General features: G+C 36.7%; 2 protein-coding genes and 1 long non-coding RNA gene across 4 annotated transcripts in view; all 3 read left to right on the forward strand.

The window, feature by feature from the left end:
* LOC103510128 (probable uridine nucleosidase 2) overlaps positions 1-8,701 on the forward strand; it is an 11,597-nt gene extending 2,896 nt beyond the window's left edge. Inside the window, exons 1-4 of one of the 2 annotated variants that reach the window (XM_026824267.1) lie at positions 5,616-6,000; positions 6,409-6,525; positions 7,057-7,199; positions 8,459-8,701. In XM_026824267.1, coding sequence (XP_026680068.1) covers positions 5,859-6,000; positions 6,409-6,525; positions 7,057-7,199; positions 8,459-8,686 — 630 coding nt within the window. In that variant the 5' untranslated portion in view covers positions 5,616-5,858 and the 3' untranslated portion in view covers positions 8,687-8,701. Of the gene's footprint in view, positions 1-5,615; positions 6,001-6,408; positions 6,526-7,056; positions 7,200-8,458 lie in introns of those variants that run through there. The other variant, XM_026824266.1, reaches the window with a different exon arrangement.
* Positions 1,320-2,255, forward strand: LOC113467836. The gene is made up of 2 exons (XR_003391777.1): positions 1,320-1,384; positions 1,970-2,255. It is a non-coding gene; the product is annotated as an uncharacterized LOC113467836 (long non-coding RNA).
* A 903-nt stretch (positions 8,702-9,604) lies between the features above and the next one.
* The window catches only part of LOC103510129 (60S ribosomal protein L10a-like), a 73,140-nt gene continuing 61,152 nt past the window's right edge, over positions 9,605-21,592 (forward strand). The window contains exons 1-7 of the mRNA XM_008474774.3: positions 9,605-9,759; positions 15,176-15,331; positions 16,200-16,348; positions 17,306-17,478; positions 18,186-18,215; positions 18,403-18,538; positions 19,183-19,484. Coding sequence (XP_008472996.1) covers positions 9,755-9,759; positions 15,176-15,331; positions 16,200-16,348; positions 17,306-17,478; positions 18,186-18,215; positions 18,403-18,538; positions 19,183-19,382 — 849 coding nt within the window. The 5' untranslated portion in view covers positions 9,605-9,754 and the 3' untranslated portion in view covers positions 19,383-19,484. The remainder of the gene's footprint in view (positions 9,760-15,175; positions 15,332-16,199; positions 16,349-17,305; positions 17,479-18,185; positions 18,216-18,402; positions 18,539-19,182; positions 19,485-21,592) is intronic.

Genomic DNA, 21,592 nt, shown 5'->3' on the forward strand with positions numbered 1-21,592 from the left:
TGAGCCGCCTACGGCGGCGGATTTTTGGTCGAAAATTTTCTATCTTTAAATGCTCCTCGTGTCATAAAGAATGATATAAACTATCAAAAAAATTGCATTTTTTTTGATAGTCCGAAGCAACATTAACTTTGGTTGATATCTGGTGACTGTCCGATTTTTACCAAATTGTTACAGTCGCGTCCTTGGACCATACTGGGATAGTATACCAAATTACCAAATTTCATCGCTCTACGACAAACCGTTCTTGAGATATTTTGTATACCACCGTTTTACTTTTTCCCATTTAAACCTGTGGTACGTGCAGGGACACCAATAATACGAACAGCAAAGTGATAAGTTATATTCGAGTGGACTTGTTCAAAAAATTGCTTCTAAGAACATTCCGGGAAGACTAATCTACTTGAGCAGAAAGTAAAATTCAGTAATTCACTATGTGTTAAAGAACATTCCGGGAAGTCTAATCTACTTAAGCAGTGCCCTAAATCCTAAATCACCAAAGTATGGAAAAGTATCTTACAAGTGTAATAGCCAATGGAAAAGCAGAATTTTGAATTTGGACGAATCATAACAAGTTTGGACACCCAGATTTCCGTGGTAAGCTACAGGGAGTAAACAATAACAGAGATAAAGATTCTAATAACACCAGCAACATTTTTATCAGAAGCGAAATGTTTTGGCAACAATCTAGTAATTTTTTCAGACATTTCTGTAACGTTTTTCTAGTCTTTTAGTGTTTACTAGGTTTCATTTTGAATGTTCCTTAACATTCTAAATATAAACATTTGTTTCGCACCATTCTGGGGCCATACTATTAGGCTCAAGTCCAATACATAATTACATATGTAGTGGCAGAATCAGGCACTACGTTGTGTGCGGGACAGATAACGGAAAAGTGCTCAGGACAATTGACAATTTGTTGACTTGCAAAATGCATATGACAATTTAAAATGGAACAAATTATATATATATATAAAAATGGGAAGAAATGGAATGAGGTAGGTAACATAAGAATGTAATACATAGGCATTATAAAAAAAGGCACCGCCGCGATTTAAGGAAATGCGAAGCCAAGGCTGAAAAATCAGGAAAGGAGGAACGCAAGGATATAAATCTTTGACCTCTGCTATTCAATGGTATAGTGACACTAGCTAATGAATTGAAAAACACGGCTATTTTTCAATTCGTTGGACAAATTGGACATAGACAGCCCTTTTCTGAGCGAGTTCTCTTTAAATTTGTTCCATTTGTTTTCACAGGAATGGAGGCAAAACGTTCTGGTCTCAGAAGTAATCTAATGAGATAAGATAAGATCAGTGAACTCAGTCTATAGGAGAGTATAGTGTTCTTAATTCAAGCATCTCAATTTTATTGTTTCGTTATAATAGTAAGTTGTTTTTTTACTTGTTATTAGTGGACATTTTGATAGACTATAAAAAAAAAATGAATACATAAAGAGTTATTTTATTTATATTTATTTACACGCTAAGCACCAAGGCCACATGTGTGGAAATCACCAGATCGAAAATATGACGCTAAAAACTTGGGAAAATGGCACTTTTTTTGGGAAAACATAGCATTTATTTATTAATTTACCTATATTTATTCTTTCAACATAATGGCGAAATAAAACTCATTTCGGGATTTCCCATTGTGAAACTCAGCCGCTTATCATTTAAAATGTACTTCCATTTGGAGAATTATCTTTCCACATCCAATGAAGAACAGGAGCATACTTCATTCTTAGGATGTCTAGCCCAGCTTTTAAAATTTAAACATTATTTTTTTCAAAACACACAAAATTGCCTATTGCGGTTAAGAGATAAGGGGTCAATTCAAAAGAAGACCAAATACAAGCAAAAAGCAGTCAAGAAACTAAAAAGTTAGAAACTAGAACAAATGAATGAATATAGTGCTAAATTTATTTTTCAAATTTATATATAGGTACCTAATAACAATTAAAAAAAAATAGAATGTAAGAATAAAGAATAATAATTATAATAGCCAATCATTAAAATTATCATCAAATGAATTGAGGAGAACAATCAATTTAGACAAATCATGAAAAAAAGATATAAAAGAGACATGTCAGTGCCAATTTAGAACAAAAGAAAATACAGGTGTAAGTGAGTCTAATCAGTCCAGTTTAGCTTGAAGTTTTGCCTTTTTACTTTTTAATACGTCATTATTTTTGTCTGTTTAGATCTACTTTTTTGTGACAGTTCCTCTCTTTGTTTCACGGTTCCCTCTAGTCCCGTTCCGTCATGAGGATTATCATGCACCTGATTCTATGACAGTGCTGGCTTTCTCACTACCAGAAGTGATTGCTAGCATGTACACAGCCAAGGTGTATGTGTTATCTGAGGGTGACTTGGCGCGAGGAGTAACATTACTGGACAGGTAATTTGAGTTTATTGCAACGGTCAATACATTAATTAGAACTACTTTATCATGGGCAGTTGGGCACCTAACCTTTTCTGGGCTTTCAGCATAGCAACGAGTGTCCATGATAAAGTAAGTCGTTAATGTATTAATGGACAAGTAAGTTACGTGCTTTCGAGCAGGTTATCAATTGAAATAAAGAAGCGATTTCAAAGTTTCAACTCGACGATTTTACCTGCTTTATTCTAAAATTTGTCCAAATTAGATCCCCAACCAAGCTGGAGAAGATAAAATGTGTGAAATTCATTACCTATCCAACGAAGGTATAACCTAACTACTACATATTATGAATACATGGCACACACGCCCATCACACCACACACACACGGTCGCGCTACGCGCTCCATATCCCACAGTGCAGCATAATAGGCACAACTTTGAACCGCCGCCATTTTGAATCAGGAATGTGACAATTTTAAGTAGCCTATGTCACTCGGAGTACTTTTCTTAACAACCACAAAAAATTTCATCAAAATCGGTCGAGCCGTTTTTGCGTGAAAAGAGGACAACCAAAGGTCTATTTAGTTTTAGCGTGACAGACAGACATACACACAAGACACATACATACATACAGAAATTTTTCTAATGTGATTTTTGGAATCGGGGATGCATAAGGAGTAAGAATAACTAAAAATTTCATGATTCTAAGCAATGTACAGACAAATCTACAAATTTATTTATATATGTAGATTTGTGAGGATTCTTATCGAAATAACTTTTTGCATTTATTTTAATTATTTTTTTCATTTACTTTTTACTTTACAGGAACACCAATGATACGAACAGCAAAGTAATAGATCAAATTCCAAGCAATGTACAGACAAATCTACAAATTTATTTATATAATTATGTAGATTTGTGAGGATTCTTATCGAAATAACTATTTGCATTTATTTTAATATTTTTTTTCATTTACTTTTTACTTTACAGGAACACCAATGATACGAACAGCAAAGTAATAGATCAAATTCAAGTGAACTTGGTCAAGAAACTGCTTCTCAGAACATTCCGGGAAATGTCTGAAGTCTAATTTTCTTAGACAGGAAGTTAAGTGATTTACTATGTAAAACAAAACAATACCGCAACTTTCAGCTATCATAGTGGTGCAATTATTTCTAGACTTCTTTCTTTGATTTTGTTTGTTCTGAGATTACCTCAACAGTTGGTTCTATTTTATTAAAATTTCGGACCTACACAACTTGAGAACTCAAAATCCCAAATGCACAGAAATAGCCAATAGACGCTCAACATGATAAATCCAATTTTATTAGAGTTTGCTATTCCGAAATAAAATTCTTCTGATGTGTTACAAGACTGCACTGCCTCTGTTTTCTTTGATGTTCACATATGAGGGTGCGGTAGTTTTGTCACGGACATCTTCCCGCCATATCTCATGAAAAAAATCAGCTGGTCGGTCCAGAGCCAAGTTCCCATAGTAGTGCCAACAGTAAAAATCTGGTGTGAACATCACACGACTTTCTATTACATTTAGGGAATACGTATTTGAAATTAAAAGTGAAATTTTTTCCAAGTCCCAAGCCGCCCATACGGCGGCCGATTTTTGGTCGAAAATTTTCTATCTCAAAGTACTCCCCATGTAATAAGGGATCGTTTAAAATGTTCAAAAGTGACTTTTTTTTTTGAAAATTTCGTTGCCGAGCCGCCTACGGCGGCGGATTTTTGGTCGAAAATTTTCTATCTTTAAATGCTCCTCGTGTCATAAAGAATGATATAAACTATCAAAAAAATTGCATTTTTTTTGATAGTCCGAAGCAACATTAACTTTGGTTGATATCTGGTGACTGTCCGATTTTTACCAAATTGTTACAGTCGCGTCCTTGGACCATACTGGGATAGTATACCAAATTACCAAATTTCATCGCTCTACGACAAACCGTTCTTGAGATATTTTGTATACCACCGTTTTACTTTTTCCCATTTAAACCTGTGGTACGTACGTACGTACGTACATACATACAGACCATGGGCTAATAACCACTTCTTTGACATCAGGGGATCCCAAAACGGATATTTCCAACCATTTCCCGATTTTGAAAATTTGGGCTGATTGCAATACTTTCATTACTAGTATAGCTCGCTATACTGTAGTAATAGAAAGTAAAAAAACCCATCATTCATCTTGGACAAGTTTACGAAGTACGAGTACACGAGTAGGAGGTGGTTTCAAAGTCCAGTCCTAGGCAAATGGTAAGAACACATTTCCAAGTTTGTATTTTTTATTTGTTATCATAGTTATCATCTTTATCTTCTGGGGAACTTCATAATAAGTTAGAGTAATTGCAACTGTCAATAATTTTATAGGTAACTAGGTAGGTACCTGCTGATGTAATGTGTAAGAATAAAAATTATAATAGCCAATCATTAAAATTATCATCAAATGAATTGAGGAGAACAATCAAATTAGACAAATCATAAAAAAAAAGATATAAAAGAGACATGTCAGTGCCAATTTAGAACAAAAGAGAATACAGGTGTAAGTGAGTCTAATCAGTCCAGTTTAGCTCATAGTTATCATCTTTACCCTTTACCTTCTGGGGAACGGGGAACTTCATAAGTTAGAGTAATTGCAACTGTCAATAATTTTATAACTAGGTAGGTACCTCACTTTAATAAATAAAAATAAAAAAAACTAGGTAGGTACCTGCTGATGTAATGTGTAAGAATAAAAATTATAATAGCCAATCATTAAAATTATCATCAAATGAATTGAGGAGAACAATCAATTTGGGCAAATCATAAAAAAAAGATATAAAAGAGACATGTCAGTGCCAATTTAGAACAAAAGAGAATACAGGTGTAAGTGAGTCTAATCAGTCCAGTTTAGCTTGAAGTTTTGCTTTTTTACTTTTTAATAGGTACGTCATAATTTTTGTCTGTTTAGATCTACTTTTTTGTGACAGTTCCTCTCTTTGTTTCACGGTTCCCTCTAGTCCCGTTCCGTCATGAGGATTATCTTCCTGTTAGCCACTTTGCTAACCATTTCCAGTGCCAATCTCATCCCGGGTAAAAGGAAAGTTATCATTGATACAGACGGAGGTGGAGACGATATTATGGCCATCATAACAGCTCTCAGATTTTTATTTACCTATATAGATGGATCTAAGGTCATTGTATAACTGCCAAGGTTTTTAGTGACGGGGTATTACCCTCCATTCGGCGACAAGCCACCCGCCTACTCACATGAATCCCCACCCAACCTGGTTGGTTCCGACAAAAGCCAGCAGCACACGATTGCCCAGATGGTCATCGTCTCACATCCGGACACCATCCACGTGCAGCGTTGCTTAACTTCAGTGGATCATTAGGACCCGGTACATTTAACGTGCTATCACCGCAGACTAGAGATTATTTGTTTTGTTCCTCAGATACCTGTATACAGGGGCTGCGAGTCGTATTACATGACTGACAAGGATCTTTCTTCTGACTGGTGTGGAAAGGACGGGATGGGAGACTTTGAATTTCCAAATCCTCCGTTATGGAATGAAAGCAGACCGGAACATGCCGTTTTATCTTTGATCAGACATGTGCGAACTTTTCCAGGTAGGAATTTTTACTTTCCATTTTTTCAGGAGGTTTGATAGAGGAAACTGTTACTGTAGGTAACTACTGCGATCTTATCGTCCCAATATGATCAAATAAGATTGTTTTTCCCCCCTCCTGTCCTCCTTCTCTTGGATTTCGAGACGATAAGACCAAAAAGACCTCCGCTGTTCCCTCTGTCAAACGTCAAATCTATTACTGTCAACAAATGGTAATACATATTTACTTTTTCTCCTCATATATACCTTTGAAGTAAGTAAGTACATACCTTTGAAACTGTACCAGAAAAAATATTAATTACTGTCAACAAATGGTAATACATATTTACTTTTTCTCCTCATATAGGTATACCTTTGAAGTAAGTAAGTACATACCTTTGAAACTGTACCTCTCATTTCTGATTTACAGGTCAAATTTCGCTCATCTGTCTAGGACCTCTAACCAATGTGGCACATGCTATTAAACTTTATCCTGGCTTTCTGGACAACCTGCAGCAAATCATAGTCATGGGTGGATCCGTTAAAGGTAACTTTGGCATTCATTAATTCCGATAATAATTTTGCAGGTACACTAGAAATGCTAGAACTCGGTCAGGAAGTCAGATCCTAACTCCCCGTAGTCAATATATCCTAACTACCTATAATAAAGAGTGGTAACTTTGGCATTCATTAATTCCGATAATAATTTTGTAGGTACACTAGAAATGCTAGAACTCGGTCAGGAAGTCAGATCCTAACTCCCCGTAGTCAATATATCCTAACTACCTATAATAAAGAGTTAGTTGAGTTGTACGTATGTGTTTTCGTTTTGGAAACGGAATCGATTCCGATGGCGCGCCATCTTGGATTTCTTATAATTTAGTACACGCAAAATTACGAAAGGAAAATGCAATTTAACTGACTCACTGAGTGAGTAGTTCACTGAAAAGAGTAGTTCTTTTACATAACTCACTCACTCTTTATACATCTCTAATTTGTAAGCGTTCCATTGTTCTATGAATCTATGATAAAATTCTGGAACGGAATGTACCCAATATTTTCAAATTACCTACTCCAGGTATTGGTAATGATAGTCCCGGCACAGAATTCAATTTCCGGCGGGATCCAGAAGCTACCAGACTTGTATTTGAACATGCCTCCATTGAACACCCTGTATATCTTCTTCCTTGGGAAACTTCTGTGGACGCCCATATTACCAAGGTAAGGTACAGGGTGGAAGCAATAACAGAAAAAGATATGTAATTCTAATCCCTAGTTCACACTACACATCAGCAACATTTTCATCAGAAACATTTTTTCTCAACAATCTAGAAATGTTTTGGCAACAATCTAGCAACTAATCAGACATTTTTGAAATGTTTTTCTTATATTTTAGTGTTTACCAGATTTTATCTTACATATTCATTGCAACGGTAAACGAAATCCATGAACTAGTCTGTGGACGCCCATATTACCAAGGTAAGGTACAGGGTGGAAGCAATAACAGAAAAAGATATGTATTTGTAATTCTAATCCATAGTTCACACTACACATCAGCAACATTTTCATCAGAAACATTGTTTCTCAACAATCTAGAAATGTTTTGGCAACAATCTAGCAACTAATCAGACGTTTTTGAAATGTTTTTCTTATATTTTAGTGTTTACCAGATTTTATCTTACATATTCATTGCAACGGTAAACGAAATCCATGAACTAGTGTTCAAAAATTAGGATTTTACGTTTTTACGGACAACTTGAACAAGGTAGATTTTTTTTTTAGAATAAAATACACCATGTTTATACTGCCAGAATAAGACTGAAACTCCCTTTACAGTCTAAACAAGGTCTTATGTATTTGGTACATATACATACCTACAAATTTTCATGGTATATAAATATATATAAATGAAATGTGCACCATTTATTCCCGTCCTGAATAGAATTTGGTTATTTTGTGGCTGATTGGACATAGATAGCCGTTTTTCTGTTCAAAAATTAGGATTTTACGTTTTTACGGACAACTTTTAAGAACAAGGTAGATTTTTTTTTAGAATAAAATACACCATGTTTATACTGTCAGAGTAAGACTGAAACTCCCTTTACTTCCGCAGTCTAAACAAGGTCTTATATATTTGGTACATATACATACCTACAAATTTTTATGGTATATATGTAAATGAAATGTGCACCATTTATTCCCGTCCTGAATAGAATTTGGTTATTTTGTGGCTGATTGGACATAGATAGCCGTTTTTCTGAGTCCAGAATAAGACTGAAACTCCCTTTACTTCCGCAGTCTAAACAAGGTCTTATGTATTTGGTACATATACATACCTACAAATTTTTATGGTATATAAATGAAATGTGCACCATTTATTCCCGTCCTGAATAGAATTTGGTTATTTTGTGGCTGATTGGACATAGATAGCCGTTTTTCTGAGTGAGTTCTCACAAAATTTGTTCCATTTGTTCTCACAGGAATGGAGGGTAAACGTTCTGGGCGCTATCAATAACACTCTGATGGATTTCATGAACAAAGTAGAACGCGTGGTACTGGACAGAAATTTAACCTACTGGCAATCACCTGATTCTATGGCAGTGCTGGCTTTCTCACAACCAGAGGTGATTGCTAGCATGTTCACACCCAAGGTGTATGTGTTATCTGAGGGTGAATTGGCGAGGGGTGTAACATTACTGGACAGGTAAGTTACGAACTTTCTAGTAGGTTATAAATTGAAATAAAGAAGTGTGCAGTCACAGTTTCAAATGGACAGTATCACCAATATTTAGATCAAAGGAATGAAGGCTAACTTCCCACTTGTACAACAGCAGAAAAATATTTCGAAATGGTTGCTAACTTCACAATAATCACGTTCCATCAGCAAAGAGAAAAGTGCAAAGCAATTGGAACTGAAACAATCAAAGGAATGAAGGCTAACTTCCCACTTGTACAACAGCAGAAAAATATTTCGAATGGTTGCTAACTTCACAATAATCACGTTCCATCAGCAAAGAGAAAAGTGCAAAGCAATTGGAACTGAAACTTCCTGAAGGTATGTGAATAAAAAATTATGCATATTGAACCACGGAAATGTTTTTATTTTCCAAGTTCCAAAAACCAAACAGGTTTACAGGTACTTTTTCATCGGGGTTCAGCCCTCTAGAATTTTATAATCGAAAGCTGGAAACATGCAAATCAAAGCGACGCGACTTTTACAATATTTAGCCTGTTTGATTTTAACTTAAACACAATAACGTAAATTTAAAACAAAGTGTTCGTCCTAAATAAAATTGGTTTATTTTTTTGCGGTCGATTGGGCATAAATGCGATCCATTGGACCCTTTTCTGAGTAAGTTCCCTATTTCATGGACATACTAGTTTTTGTAGTTAGTTATAAAATTATTTCATTTTCATTTTGCAGGGACACAAACAGGTTTACAGGTACATTTTCATCGGGGTTCAGCCCTCTAGAATTTTATAATCGAAAGCTGGAAACATGCAAATCAAAGCGACGCGACTTTTTTTTTTTGCTGTTTGAAAAATTTACGCCTCACAGAAAACTTGCTTTTTGTGCATAATTTTTTCAAGTTACACTTGGCAACATTGCATGTTCACGTTTCCACTGTTTCCAGTCACGTTCAACAAGCCAAAATCGTCGTCAGCGTTGAAGTCGGCCATTTTGTATCAATCTGCTGGTGAAGCCGAAAGAAGCCGTGGTTCGTGGTTTTCGGATCCATTTTTTCTGTCGCAGGATCTGAACTTTTGTATCCAGAATGTCGTAAGTAATTTTATCCACATTTATCTCCTTTTTCCGAAATCATCGAGCATCTTTATTTTTTGGGGTTTTTAACGAATGCGATCGCGGTTCATAAAATCCAAGCCATAGGTGCATTGGTGCCTAGCCTCATCAATGGTGCATTGGTGCCTAGCCTCATCCTCATCAAATATAATGGGCGAGAACCTATTTACCTACGTCTAGAGATATTACGCATTAGGAGCTGTCATGGGTTTTTAAAATCAAAAATGCCAGCAAGCTCCTCCAGTAGCTTAGTACTTCCTATCAAATCTATCCTCAGCTTGCAGGAATACAGATGGCATTCCTCTTTGTGCTAACTGTTTTGAGTCCACTGAGGTACAGAAACTTGTGAATTTTATCCACATGCTGAATTTCATTATGTATTAAATTTCAGCATACTAAGAAATCCATACATTTTGTTTTGTTGGTAGCTTCAGTCGTGTTCTGTCTGTTGGGATAATCATGTTTTTTTGCTAGGTTATTCGGATACCTATTGGGTATCAGAACCTATTGACCATTATTACATTCGAAAACCCGGTCTATACTCCAAGTATTTTCCAAGGTGTGCTGGTTGGGAACACTGTTTGTACAATTATTTCTTCTTTGCTGTGTTATTGAGTGTTCTTTTTTGTAAAAGTTTTTCTCAACAGGAAGGGTGAAAAGTATGATCAATTGTTGTCAGTCAAGTTTCTGTTCTTGGTGGGCTCTGTGAATGAAACAATTGAGTAGTAACATTGCAATGCCTGTGTGTTGTGTGACTTCAGGAAATACTGAAGGAGAGAGTACAGAACACACATAAACAATGGAAGGACCAGTGGATAGAGCTGGATTGAAGAGAAAGCTAGATGAAACCAAGAGTCCATCAGAACAGGAACAAGCAGAGGAAGCACCCACAGTAACTGGCAACATTGATTTGAACATGCCTGTTGTTGATTCTGTATTAGAGCCTTCTGATACACCTAGTGCTCATAAGATGGATGAAATGGAACTTCAAGACTCTGATCTCATGACACAGGATATTCCTGTTACTTTGGCCGAAGGAACAGATGTACCTGTCACACTCAGTAGTGAACAATCCCATGTTGATACTTTACAGTCTGAATCACAGCTACCTGGCTTGGATGAATTGGGTCAGGCTGAAATTGGAATTGGAAATGTGATGGTGGGAGAATCTGAACAACCTATGATCTCTGAGCCAAGTGTACCCACTACTACCATTGCTGAGAACACTTCGGTCAATCAATCTGAAACTATGGTTCAACCAACTCCATTATCTTTACCTGTTCTGGACTTGCCTTCACTTGATGGCATGGTATCCAGACCGGAGCTAGCATCTACTACTAACATTCCTGAGCTGATCACTACACCAGCAGAACCTGTGCCAGTCAAGGATGATACAGTTCCTGCTGAGACAAACATAACCATAAAGCATGAGGAGATTGATATTAAACCAGAACTACCTCTCTCTGTGGGCCCTTCAGATGAGGCCCTTATCTCTGAGTGTGAAAAACTTCTTGAAGAGAATCGTGAATTTGAAAAGTCACAGATGGATCATGATCAAAGTAATTTCCAAGATGATAATGATGATCAGCACTCATCTGATACAGTCAGTGTTGATTCTGATACTGCTAAAGCCCAAGAAGATGATTTTAAGGATGAACCCATGGATATTGACTCAGCACCCAAGATAGAACCATCTCCTCAGAAACAAGAAGATCCTCTCAGTACCCTTGCCTCAGCAGCACTTGGTATTAAAACATCTGCTTTGAAAACTGAAGGCAAAGATACTAAGAAGAAGACAACAACTCCATGGTGTGATGTGGGCATCTTCAACTCCCCAGCCTGTGTTGTGACAGGGTTCTACGCTAACCAAGAAACAAATGAGTACATCAATGTTAATAGTAACGTTCTACCATCTTTTGAAGACCTCCCTAAGCTTTCACTTGATCCTGGTACAGCATACAAGTTCCGTGTCTGTGCTGTGAACTCATGTGGACGAGGACCATGGAACCATGGTGTGATGTGGGCATCTTCAACTCCCCAGCCTGTGTTGTGACGGGGTTCTATGCTAACCAAGAAACAAATGAGTACATCAATGTTAATAGTAACGTTCTACCATCTTTGGAAGACCTCCCTAAGCTTTCACTTGATCCTGGTACAGCATACAAGTTCCGTGTCTGTGCTGTGAACTCATGTGGACGAGGACCATGGAGTGAGGTGTCTGCATTCCGCACATGTTTGCCTGGGTTCCCAGGAGCACCCAGTTCCATCAAGATCTCCAAGTCACCAGATGGTGCCAATATTTCTTGGCATCCTCCTTCTTCACCATCTGGCAACATCATTGAATATTCAGTATGTCTGGCAATCAAAAAGTACAACCACCGTAATGAAGAAATAAAACCAAACCCTGCTGCCCTTACTTTTGAGAAAGTTTACTCTGGGGCATCAAACCATGCCATTGTTTCTCATGCAGCCCTCAGTAGTGCCTATGTTGATACTACAAATAAGCCTGCCATTATATTCCGAATTGCAGCTAAGAATGAGAAAGGCTATGGTCCTGCTACTCAGGTCAGGTGGCTGCAAGATGTTTATGTACCCAAAAAATAAAAATGATCACTTAAATTTATATTATTGTTAGACTAGCCTAAATCTGTCGCTTTGCTCCGGATTTCTGCTAGTAAATCCTTAAGGTATGGCATCCATGTCACTCATCCATTTAGTGGTCTTGGCTTAAATGGCAGGCTTCTCATTTAGTGAGCTCTTCAACCCAACACTTCTAATGACAATAGTAGAGGGTTTATACACGACCTGGAAAAAAGTCATGGAATCTGAAAATCGACCAAAAAGTCATGGAATTTGTCATCCATTCAAAAATTAAAATTATTCAAATTAAATATCAAGTATTTCCGAAAAACGGCCTGTGGAGCATTCCCCTTCATATCCATTGACGTTCTGCATATTGCATATTTTATTTAACTGAAAGGGGTAATCTTACTGAGATAAACCCTTTAGTAGTAGTGTTCTTGTGGAGTATCGAGATATTTTAATCCTTTTTGTGCCTAAATACAGGAAGGCTCAGGCCTACTGCCTGGTTCATGTTGAAATGTTCCTTGTCAACTAACATTTAAACATGAACCTGTACACCTAAACCTAAGTGGATCCTTGTCATAAGTAACTGATATCCTTGTAAGTTACCTAGAGGACATCCACTATTGATTTTTACTTTAACATTTCCTATTTGTCTTCTGTTCTCAGGTATTGTGTCTGAGTGTTGCCGTCGGTCACGTCAACATGAAACCTGATGAGTTGGTACAGAATGTTCACTTATCAATCAATTTCCTTGTGTCCCTCCTCAAGAAACATTGGCAGAATGTGCGATCTCTTCACATCAAATCCACCATGGGAGCCCCACAGAGATTATACTAAACCTGACCTGAGCTATGGCTTGTTCAGCGAGTGTTACTTATTCCTGACACCCAATATGCACTTGAGATATTGTATCATACTATTGTACTTGTTATCAAATAGAATACCATTATAATTATGTTGACACCTTTGTAAGCTCGTGTTTATTTCCTACAGTAGGTCTCTTGTAGGTTGTTTCCATTTCTAGCTACTATGTTTTAAATCCGTTGCTTTGCTCCGGATTTCTGCTAGTAAATCCTTGGCATCCATGCTAGTAAATCCTTGGCAAGGTATGGCATCCATGTCACTCATCCATTTAGTGGTCTTGCTCGGTGTAGCTTAACAAAACGAACTGGAAAATAGCCTGTAACCTTCATGGGAGTGCAAGCAATAAGTTTACAAAGTTTCATAGCAATTGGATGAGTGGTTTGGCCAGGCATAAAGTTTGAACACACACAAACAAATATTAATTTTTCCATTTAGTGGTCTTGCTCGGTGTAGCTTAACAAAACGAACTGGAAAATAGCCTGTAACCTTCATGGGAGTGCTAGCAATAAGTTTACAAAGTTTCATAGCAATTGGATGAGTGGTTTGGCCAGGCATAAAGTTTGAACACACACAAACAAATATTAATTTTTATATATTAGTTTTAAGTATGAAGATATTTATATTATGGAATTAGGTCCATCAATTTACCTACCTACTGTGATTCAAGGTATTGATGTGGCCACATGAGCATTTTTATATATTAGATTTAAGTATGAAGATATTTATATTATGGAATTAGGTCCATCAATTTACCTACCTACTGTGTAGGGATGGGTAAATATTCTCTGAGTTGATTCAAAGAGTCAAATATTTCAAAAGAATCGTGAATCGCGATTCTTAAATTCAAAGAATCGCGATTCTTTGAAGAGTCGCGATTCTTTGAAGAGTCGAGGTTGTACCTACGTTGCCGTGCCCTGTACGCCACATGAGTGCAAGCCTATCTAAAGAAGGGTTATATATGCTCATTCATATTCCTTTCTTATATTCTACTATCTCATTACACCTAAACTTATATTTAAGTATGTATTGTATTAATTGAGGAAATACAAACAGTAAGGTCTTGTCTTGGCTTTTAAGCACAATACATCTTAATCTCAAAATTATCTTCATAAACCTTGGAGTGAAAGTTTCAGGTTCAAACTGGGACTTAATATTGTGTACAATATTCTCATTGGCACCATTATGATTTTGTATCTGTGTGACATGAATTATGCTACTGAATCTATGTTTATTTATCTTAGGATGCAATACATCTTAATCTCAAAATTATCTTCATAAACCTTGGAGTGAAAGTTTCAGGTTCAAACTGGGACTTAATATTATGTACAATATTCTCATTGGCACCATTATGATTTTGTATCTGTGTGACATGAATTATGCTACTGAATCTATGTTTATTTATCTTAGGATAAAAAAAATCTACGAAATAATTTATAAAATTTATGGTTAGGTCGTTTTCACGCACTTTGGGCATTTTAAATTGTATAAATGCCGTGTAATTGTTTGAGTATGCATTATGCTACATAGTAGTTATTAGTGGAGATGCCTGGATTACTGGAATCACAAAGCATTACCATAGCAATTGTCTTTTTTTTTATTTTTTTAGTCAGTCCCATGGCGTAGTGGTCATTGTAGATTATAAGTAAAATAAACAAGTAGATTATCTTAAATACCTTGTGTTCTTTATTTGTGGTGTTATAGGTTGTGTATAGGAAGGAAGTGTTAAGCTATTTTTTTCCTAGCCTAATATTTCTTGCTGAAAATAATCATGATGGGATGAAATTTACCAATGCAGTATGTCCATTACCTGTCATTTTCTTACATTGAAAATCCTCTTTCAAGGTAAACATTCTCATTCATTCTTCTGGAAGTGGAATACTATGTCAACTAGCATTTATTACCTTAGATGTGAAAGATTCTCACTGTCACAACCATTCCCTTCCAGATCCAAAGTATCTCGTGACACTCTGTACGAGTGTGTCAATGGAGTCCTGAACAATGCCAAGGTCAACAAGAAGAGATTCCTCCAGACAGTGGAGCTCCAAATCGGGCTCAAGAACTATGACCCACAGAAAGACAAGCGTTTCTCTGGAACTGTCAAGTATGTCTCCTGCTACAAATGACCTAACCTTGCAGATACCATGGGTCATCCTTGCCCTTGTTTGGGTACAAAAAGTAACCACTTGACATGTAAATCTCTCCCTTTAACCAACTCTGGCATGTTATCTGCAAGTGTCTAGGTAGTTGGTTCAGAGGTTATGTACCTCTTGATCTGACGGACCTGCACCCAGGGTCTTAAATATTTGGGGAGGTAAAATGGTTTGAGTTATTCCTTGCTTTCTATCTTAATAGAAAGTGGAGGTACTCAGAAATGTTTACCGTTATTTATTAAGAGCTTGTCTTCTGGCAGAGGTAAGTCAGCATATTGTACCTGCATTTGTGGTGGTTGAAAGTTGAAACCTGTTGACCCTAAATTGGGGATTTTAGACTGGGAGGGGTCTGATGTGAAATTGTACACCATTTCCCCAGTTAGGTTTTCATAGGGGGACTTAATATTTGTCTATTGTAAATAATTTGAATCCCAGCCAGAAATACATTTTAAATGGGGTCAGTACAACTTTTAATTTAAACAATTTTTGAGGTTAGCAATATCCATTGTTTAATTTTAAGAAATAATGTAAATTACATTTTAAATGGGGTCAGTACAACTTTTAATTTAAACAATTTTTGAGGTTAGCAATATCCATTGTTTAATTTTAAGAAATAATGTAGCTATAAGTTATTTAATTCCAAGTGCCTTTCCCCCTGATAGATTGAAGCACATCCCCCGTCCCAAGTAATACATTTTAAATGGGGTCAGTACAACTTTTAATTTAAACAATTTTTGAGGTTAGCAATATCCATTCTTTAATTTTAAGAAATAATGTAGCTATAAGTTATTTAATTCCAAGTGCCTTTCCCCCTGATAGACTGAAGCACATCCCCCGTCCCAAGATGCAAGTGTGTATCCTTGGTGATCAACAACATTGTGATGAGGCCAAGGCAGCCAATGTTCCATTCATGGATGTTGAAGCCTTGAAGAAATTGAACAAGAACAAGAAGCTGGTGAAGAAATTAGGTGAGACTGCCTTTCTATAAAACAAATCTTGTGAAGAGAAGACTGCTTCAAATTCTAAATAGTGCCTATAGATTTCTATTATTTTTACTTTATATTACTAAAGTATTTTAATTACTACTGCTTTTTCCTTCTAGTAACAATAATTGAATGGTGACATCAAGTGTGTTGTAATGATGATACTAAAGTTTTGGCATGTATTAGCTGAGCTCTATTTGCTAGAGTACTGCTGAATTAACCTGTCTCTGAAAAAATTGAACAAGAACAAGAAGCTGGTGAAGAAATTAGGTGAGACTGCCTTTCTATAAAACATCTTGTGAAGAGAAGACTACTTCAAATTCTAAATAATGCCTATAGATTTCTATTATTTTTACTTTATATTACTAAAGTATTTTAATTACTACTGCTTTTTCCTTCTAGTAACAATAATTGAATGGTGACATCAAGTGTGTTGTAATGATGATACTAAAGTTTTGGCATGTATTAGCTGAGCTCTATTTGCTAGAGTACTGCTGAATTAACCTGTCTGAACACAAATGATGTTACCCCAGTCAGATTCATGTTTTGTAAATGTAAATGCAATTTCTTTGTGTTATTATGTCACAACTTTGGTGCTCACTGCAGCATTGTAGGATTTTTCCCAATACTCCCAGTCAGATTCATGTTTTGAAGAAAATCCTTGACCTAAAAACAACTTTTTGACTAAATACTCATCTGAAAGCACTGGAACTTGTAACTTACATGGTTGCCATAATTTTACTATTAATTTCAATTTATTATTTTGTAGATACCGATTTCTCTAATATTCTGACAATACATCTTGATCTTCCTTTGTTTCCCCCTCACAGCCAAGAAGTATGATGCATTCCTGGCTTCCGATGCCCTCATCAAGCAGACATTTCTCTAATATTCTGACAATGTGACAATACATCTTGATCTTCCTTTGTTTCCCCCTCACAGCCAAGAAGTATGATGCATTCCTGGCTTCCGATGCCCTCATCAAGCAGATTCCCCGTCTGTTGGGACCCGGTCTGAACAAGGCTGGTAAATTCCCCGGTCTCCTCTCTCATCAGGAGTCAATGACACAGAAGATTGATGAAGTCAAGGGAACCATCAAGTTCCAGATGAAGAAGGTAACCCTCTTGTTTTTTCACCCCTTCTTTTATTTATTATTATTGGGCTCTAATGGCAGGATTCTCATTTAGTGAGCTCTTCCACCCAACACTTCTAATGACTTCTAATTTTAGAATAATGTAGATCACAATAGTAGAGGGTTTATACGCAACCTGGAAAAAAGTCATGGAATCTGAAAATCAGCCAAAAAGTTATGGAATTTGTCATCCGTTCAAAAATTAAAATTATTCAAATTAAATATCAAGTTTTTCCGAAAAACGGCCTGTGGAGCATTCCCCTTCATATCCATTGACGTTCTGCATATTGCACATTTTATTTAACTGAAGGGGTAATCTTACTGAGATAAACCCTGTAGTTGTAGTGTTCTTGTGGAGTATCGAGGTATTTTAATCCTTTTTGTGCCTAAATACAGGAAGGCTCAGGCCCACTGCCTGGTTCATGTTGAAATGTTCTTTATCGACTAACATTTAATAACATTTAAACATGAACCTGTACACCTAAACCTAAGTGGATCCTTGTCATAAGTAACTGTTCGAAATGTTCTTTATCGACTAACATTTAATAACATTTAAACATGAACCTGTACACCTAAACCTAAGTGGATCCTTGTCATAAGTAACTGATATCCTCTAAGACTCTAAGTTACCTATAGGACATCCACTATTGATTTTTACTTTAACATTTCCTATTTGTCTTCTGTTCTCAGGTATTGTGTCTGAGTGTTGCCGTCGGTCACGTTCTCGGGGGGGAATCGAACCCACAATCTAGCGCTTTACTATCTTCCAAGTTAGTAAACATGTGTTTCTCAGAAAACACTATGTTCTTCCATGTCAGTGTTTACGGAATAAAACGTAATCCCCGTATATAATGGAATAGAAAGTTGTGTGATGGTCACACCAGATTTTTGTTTTCTTCTTTCTCAGTCGAACTCTACCGACCGATTGAAATTGACCAGAGCTCTAGTACTGGATCTGATGAGAGAGATTGTTTTCAACAAAACCGAGACGCGAATTATGCCATCCTGCTTGGTGCAAATTATTAATTCAGAAGCTTGTAGAGGTATGTAGAATAGGACAAAATGAGTTTTAAACATGTGTCCGCGTTATGTCAATTTTGGATTGTACATAAATTATAACTTAACGAAATGAGCTCTAAAGATACTTTCTCGTTATGTAAATTGTTTTAACATATTTTCAACATAACCAGTCGTAAGCGCTTGGCATGCAGAAGATCCCGGGTTCAAATCCCACCATCGACAAAAAAAAGCACTCGTCTTTCGATTGCAAATATTTCAAGGGGTTACTTTCTGGTGTCCTCGTGTTGACCCAGGACCTAAATGGAAAGTCGCGCTTGCCATGCAGAAGATCCCGGGTTCAAATCCCACCATTGACAGAAAAAAAAGCACTCGTCTTTCGATTGCAAATATTTCAAGGGGTTACTTTCTGGTGTCCTCGTGTTGACCCAGGACCTAAATGGAAAGTATTGTGTTTCTTATTGCCTATTGGTTTTGCGTGAATTCTGTTCATTTTCTAGTTACCCCATTAATTCCCGATCTTACCACAGAGAGTTTTCAGTTAATCCAGATTTAAAGAAATATTCGCCTGTATAAATCAAATGGGTGACGTCAAAGAAACCCCTTGGTTCTGTGTTAACCCTCAGTGGTAAGATCGGACATAAACACACCTATATTTCCTTGGTTTCAGGCGCCATTATGTTTGGCAAAACCCTCTCCCTGTCCACTTGTTTCACACTGATCAAATCTCTGACGCGGTGTAAAGCCCCCTTCCAATGTGCCCATGGTAGACCGTCTGTAGCCCCCCTGGCCGATGTTAAACTCATATCAGACCTCGTTAACTCTCGCTATTATGCCTCTGGGATCAACAACTCAACTGAGAACAAATAGACCTCTAGAATCAATTGATGCTGTCACCTATGAGAATATGACCAAAGAAGCTTGAAGAGAAAAGATTTCGAGAGTTGAAATGGAAACGAAAACAACTTTCTGGTATGTGTTCATGATAATTTTTATTATTTATTTATTTTTGTACAAAAAAATTTAGGTATATAATTTTTTTTCAATTTTTTGTTTTGCGTGAATTCTGTTCATTTTCTAGTTACACCATTAATACCACAGAGAGTTTTCAGTTAATCCAGAATTAAAGAAATATTCGCCTGTATAAATCAAATGGGTGACGTCAAAGAAACCCCTTGTTTCTGTGTTTATAAAAAGATGTTAGATCAGATGCGAAATGATTCAATGCCACCTGTTGCCAACATTTCAAGTGATTCCAAGATTGACACTAATCATAAGCGACAACACAGGACTGACTGCTCTAATCCTATCAAGAGGGCAAGTTCCGCTTTTAAAGAATATACTAAGTATAAACAGGATTCTCAACCAAGAGAAATAGACCATCATATTGACAAATTTCATTATCATCCTGTTGTAATCAATGGACATTTCGTCCAACATGACCGATCTGCAGATGATATGTCCAAACGAAAACTAGCAGAATTGCCCAAACCACCAGGCTTGTATAAAGGAGTAAGAATGGCTTCAAAAATTGACAAGAAAGTTCGGCACACCTCGTCCAAGTTACAAGCGCACAAGGAATCAAAATTTTCGCGTGTTTGGAAAGAAAAGCAAAGTGCCCACTACAATGCGATGTCTCATGAAGTACCTATGTTACAGGAATATCAGGAATCCCCACTTGATCTGGATGAATACGTCAACAATGTACTCAGTCGAAGTTATAAATGCAACTTGTTAGTGGATTCTCAAAATATATCCCCGGAACACGATCATTATGACAGACAGGATGCAAATCTTGACAAATATTCCAGAGGGAACGAAATTGGTGTGATTTCACTTAGTAAATTTCATAGGAAAGACAAAGATGGAGGTGGGACCTATAATAACAGAAAGTGCATGAGTGTCAAATACGAAAAAAAGCGTCTAGATGTAGATGCCACTGACAAAACACCTGATTATATCCTTGAAGACATATGGGAAGACAATTCTGAATTACTACGAGACAATAGTGAGCTGTATCTGTCAGAAGCAAGACTACCTTTGCCCCCGACCCAAGCTCCTAAAGAACTTCAAGTATTTTCAACAAATTACCAGTCTACTGTAATCTCTTCTCCTTATTTCAAACGCTACCCGTCAGTCAATGAAGGAAATTTGCTTTCGAAAGCTACAAAAGATCGCGTCTCAGGTGGTACTTTCATGTCTAATATACCGGAACATAGTATGAAGGCTTTCGTTCCTAGACGTGATAACAAGAACTTGTTTGTCAATTCAACTTTCTTCCGAAAGAAGTTCAATCTGACTCCTGTGCTTCAGTCATCAAACTCGAATAACTACCTCAGCGCCGAGAATGAAGTACATACGACAGCTGTGCCAAACAGATACTTTGGGAAGAAAATGCGATATGAAGATCTTGAGCAGAATGCTTTTTTCATCACCCATTCCATACTGTTTAATTTATTTGGAAGTAAATAGCTATCGATACCGATTACAGAGTCGCTTCATGTATAAATAAAATAATAATATGAGTACCTATCTAGGTATTTAATTAAATTAAAAGTATATACCTACTCTCTAGACTAGACCTATGTACTTTTGTTGGTAGGTACTTAATTTATGATCTGTGTTTATTGACCACAATACTTAAAAGGATTTACCTAGGCGGGATTGCGTTACTTACCCATACCTTGGGTGTTTACTGACCGTTTTCTCTTTCAGGTACATGACAAACAAGTGTCACTTCATGGCAGATTTGAGCTCAAATCTCAATCACTATGGATATAGAGGTGAATGCTTGGCAAGTTTGAAGGAAGCTTGTCAGGAACTTGTCAATTGACATTCGTAGACTACGAAAACGAAAATCTTAATTCTAGTATGTCGTATACACAATATTTCCGAGTTTTCAAAGTCCACTTTTTTGAAAATTTGTTCATTAAACTTTGTCTAAAATAGAGAGTTATGGAAGAGGGAGGATACTTTATAAATTGGGAATAAAAAGCCAATGTTCCGGGGACAAAATATAGCATACATGATGAAGAATAAGATATAAAGCAGAGGAGAAGTAAATACAATAAGATATAAGA

This window comes from Diaphorina citri, unplaced genomic scaffold (genome assembly GCF_000475195.1).
Source record: "Diaphorina citri unplaced genomic scaffold, Diaci psyllid genome assembly version 1.1 scaffold562, whole genome shotgun sequence".
Lineage (NCBI taxonomy): Eukaryota > Metazoa > Arthropoda > Insecta > Hemiptera > Psyllidae > Diaphorina > Diaphorina citri.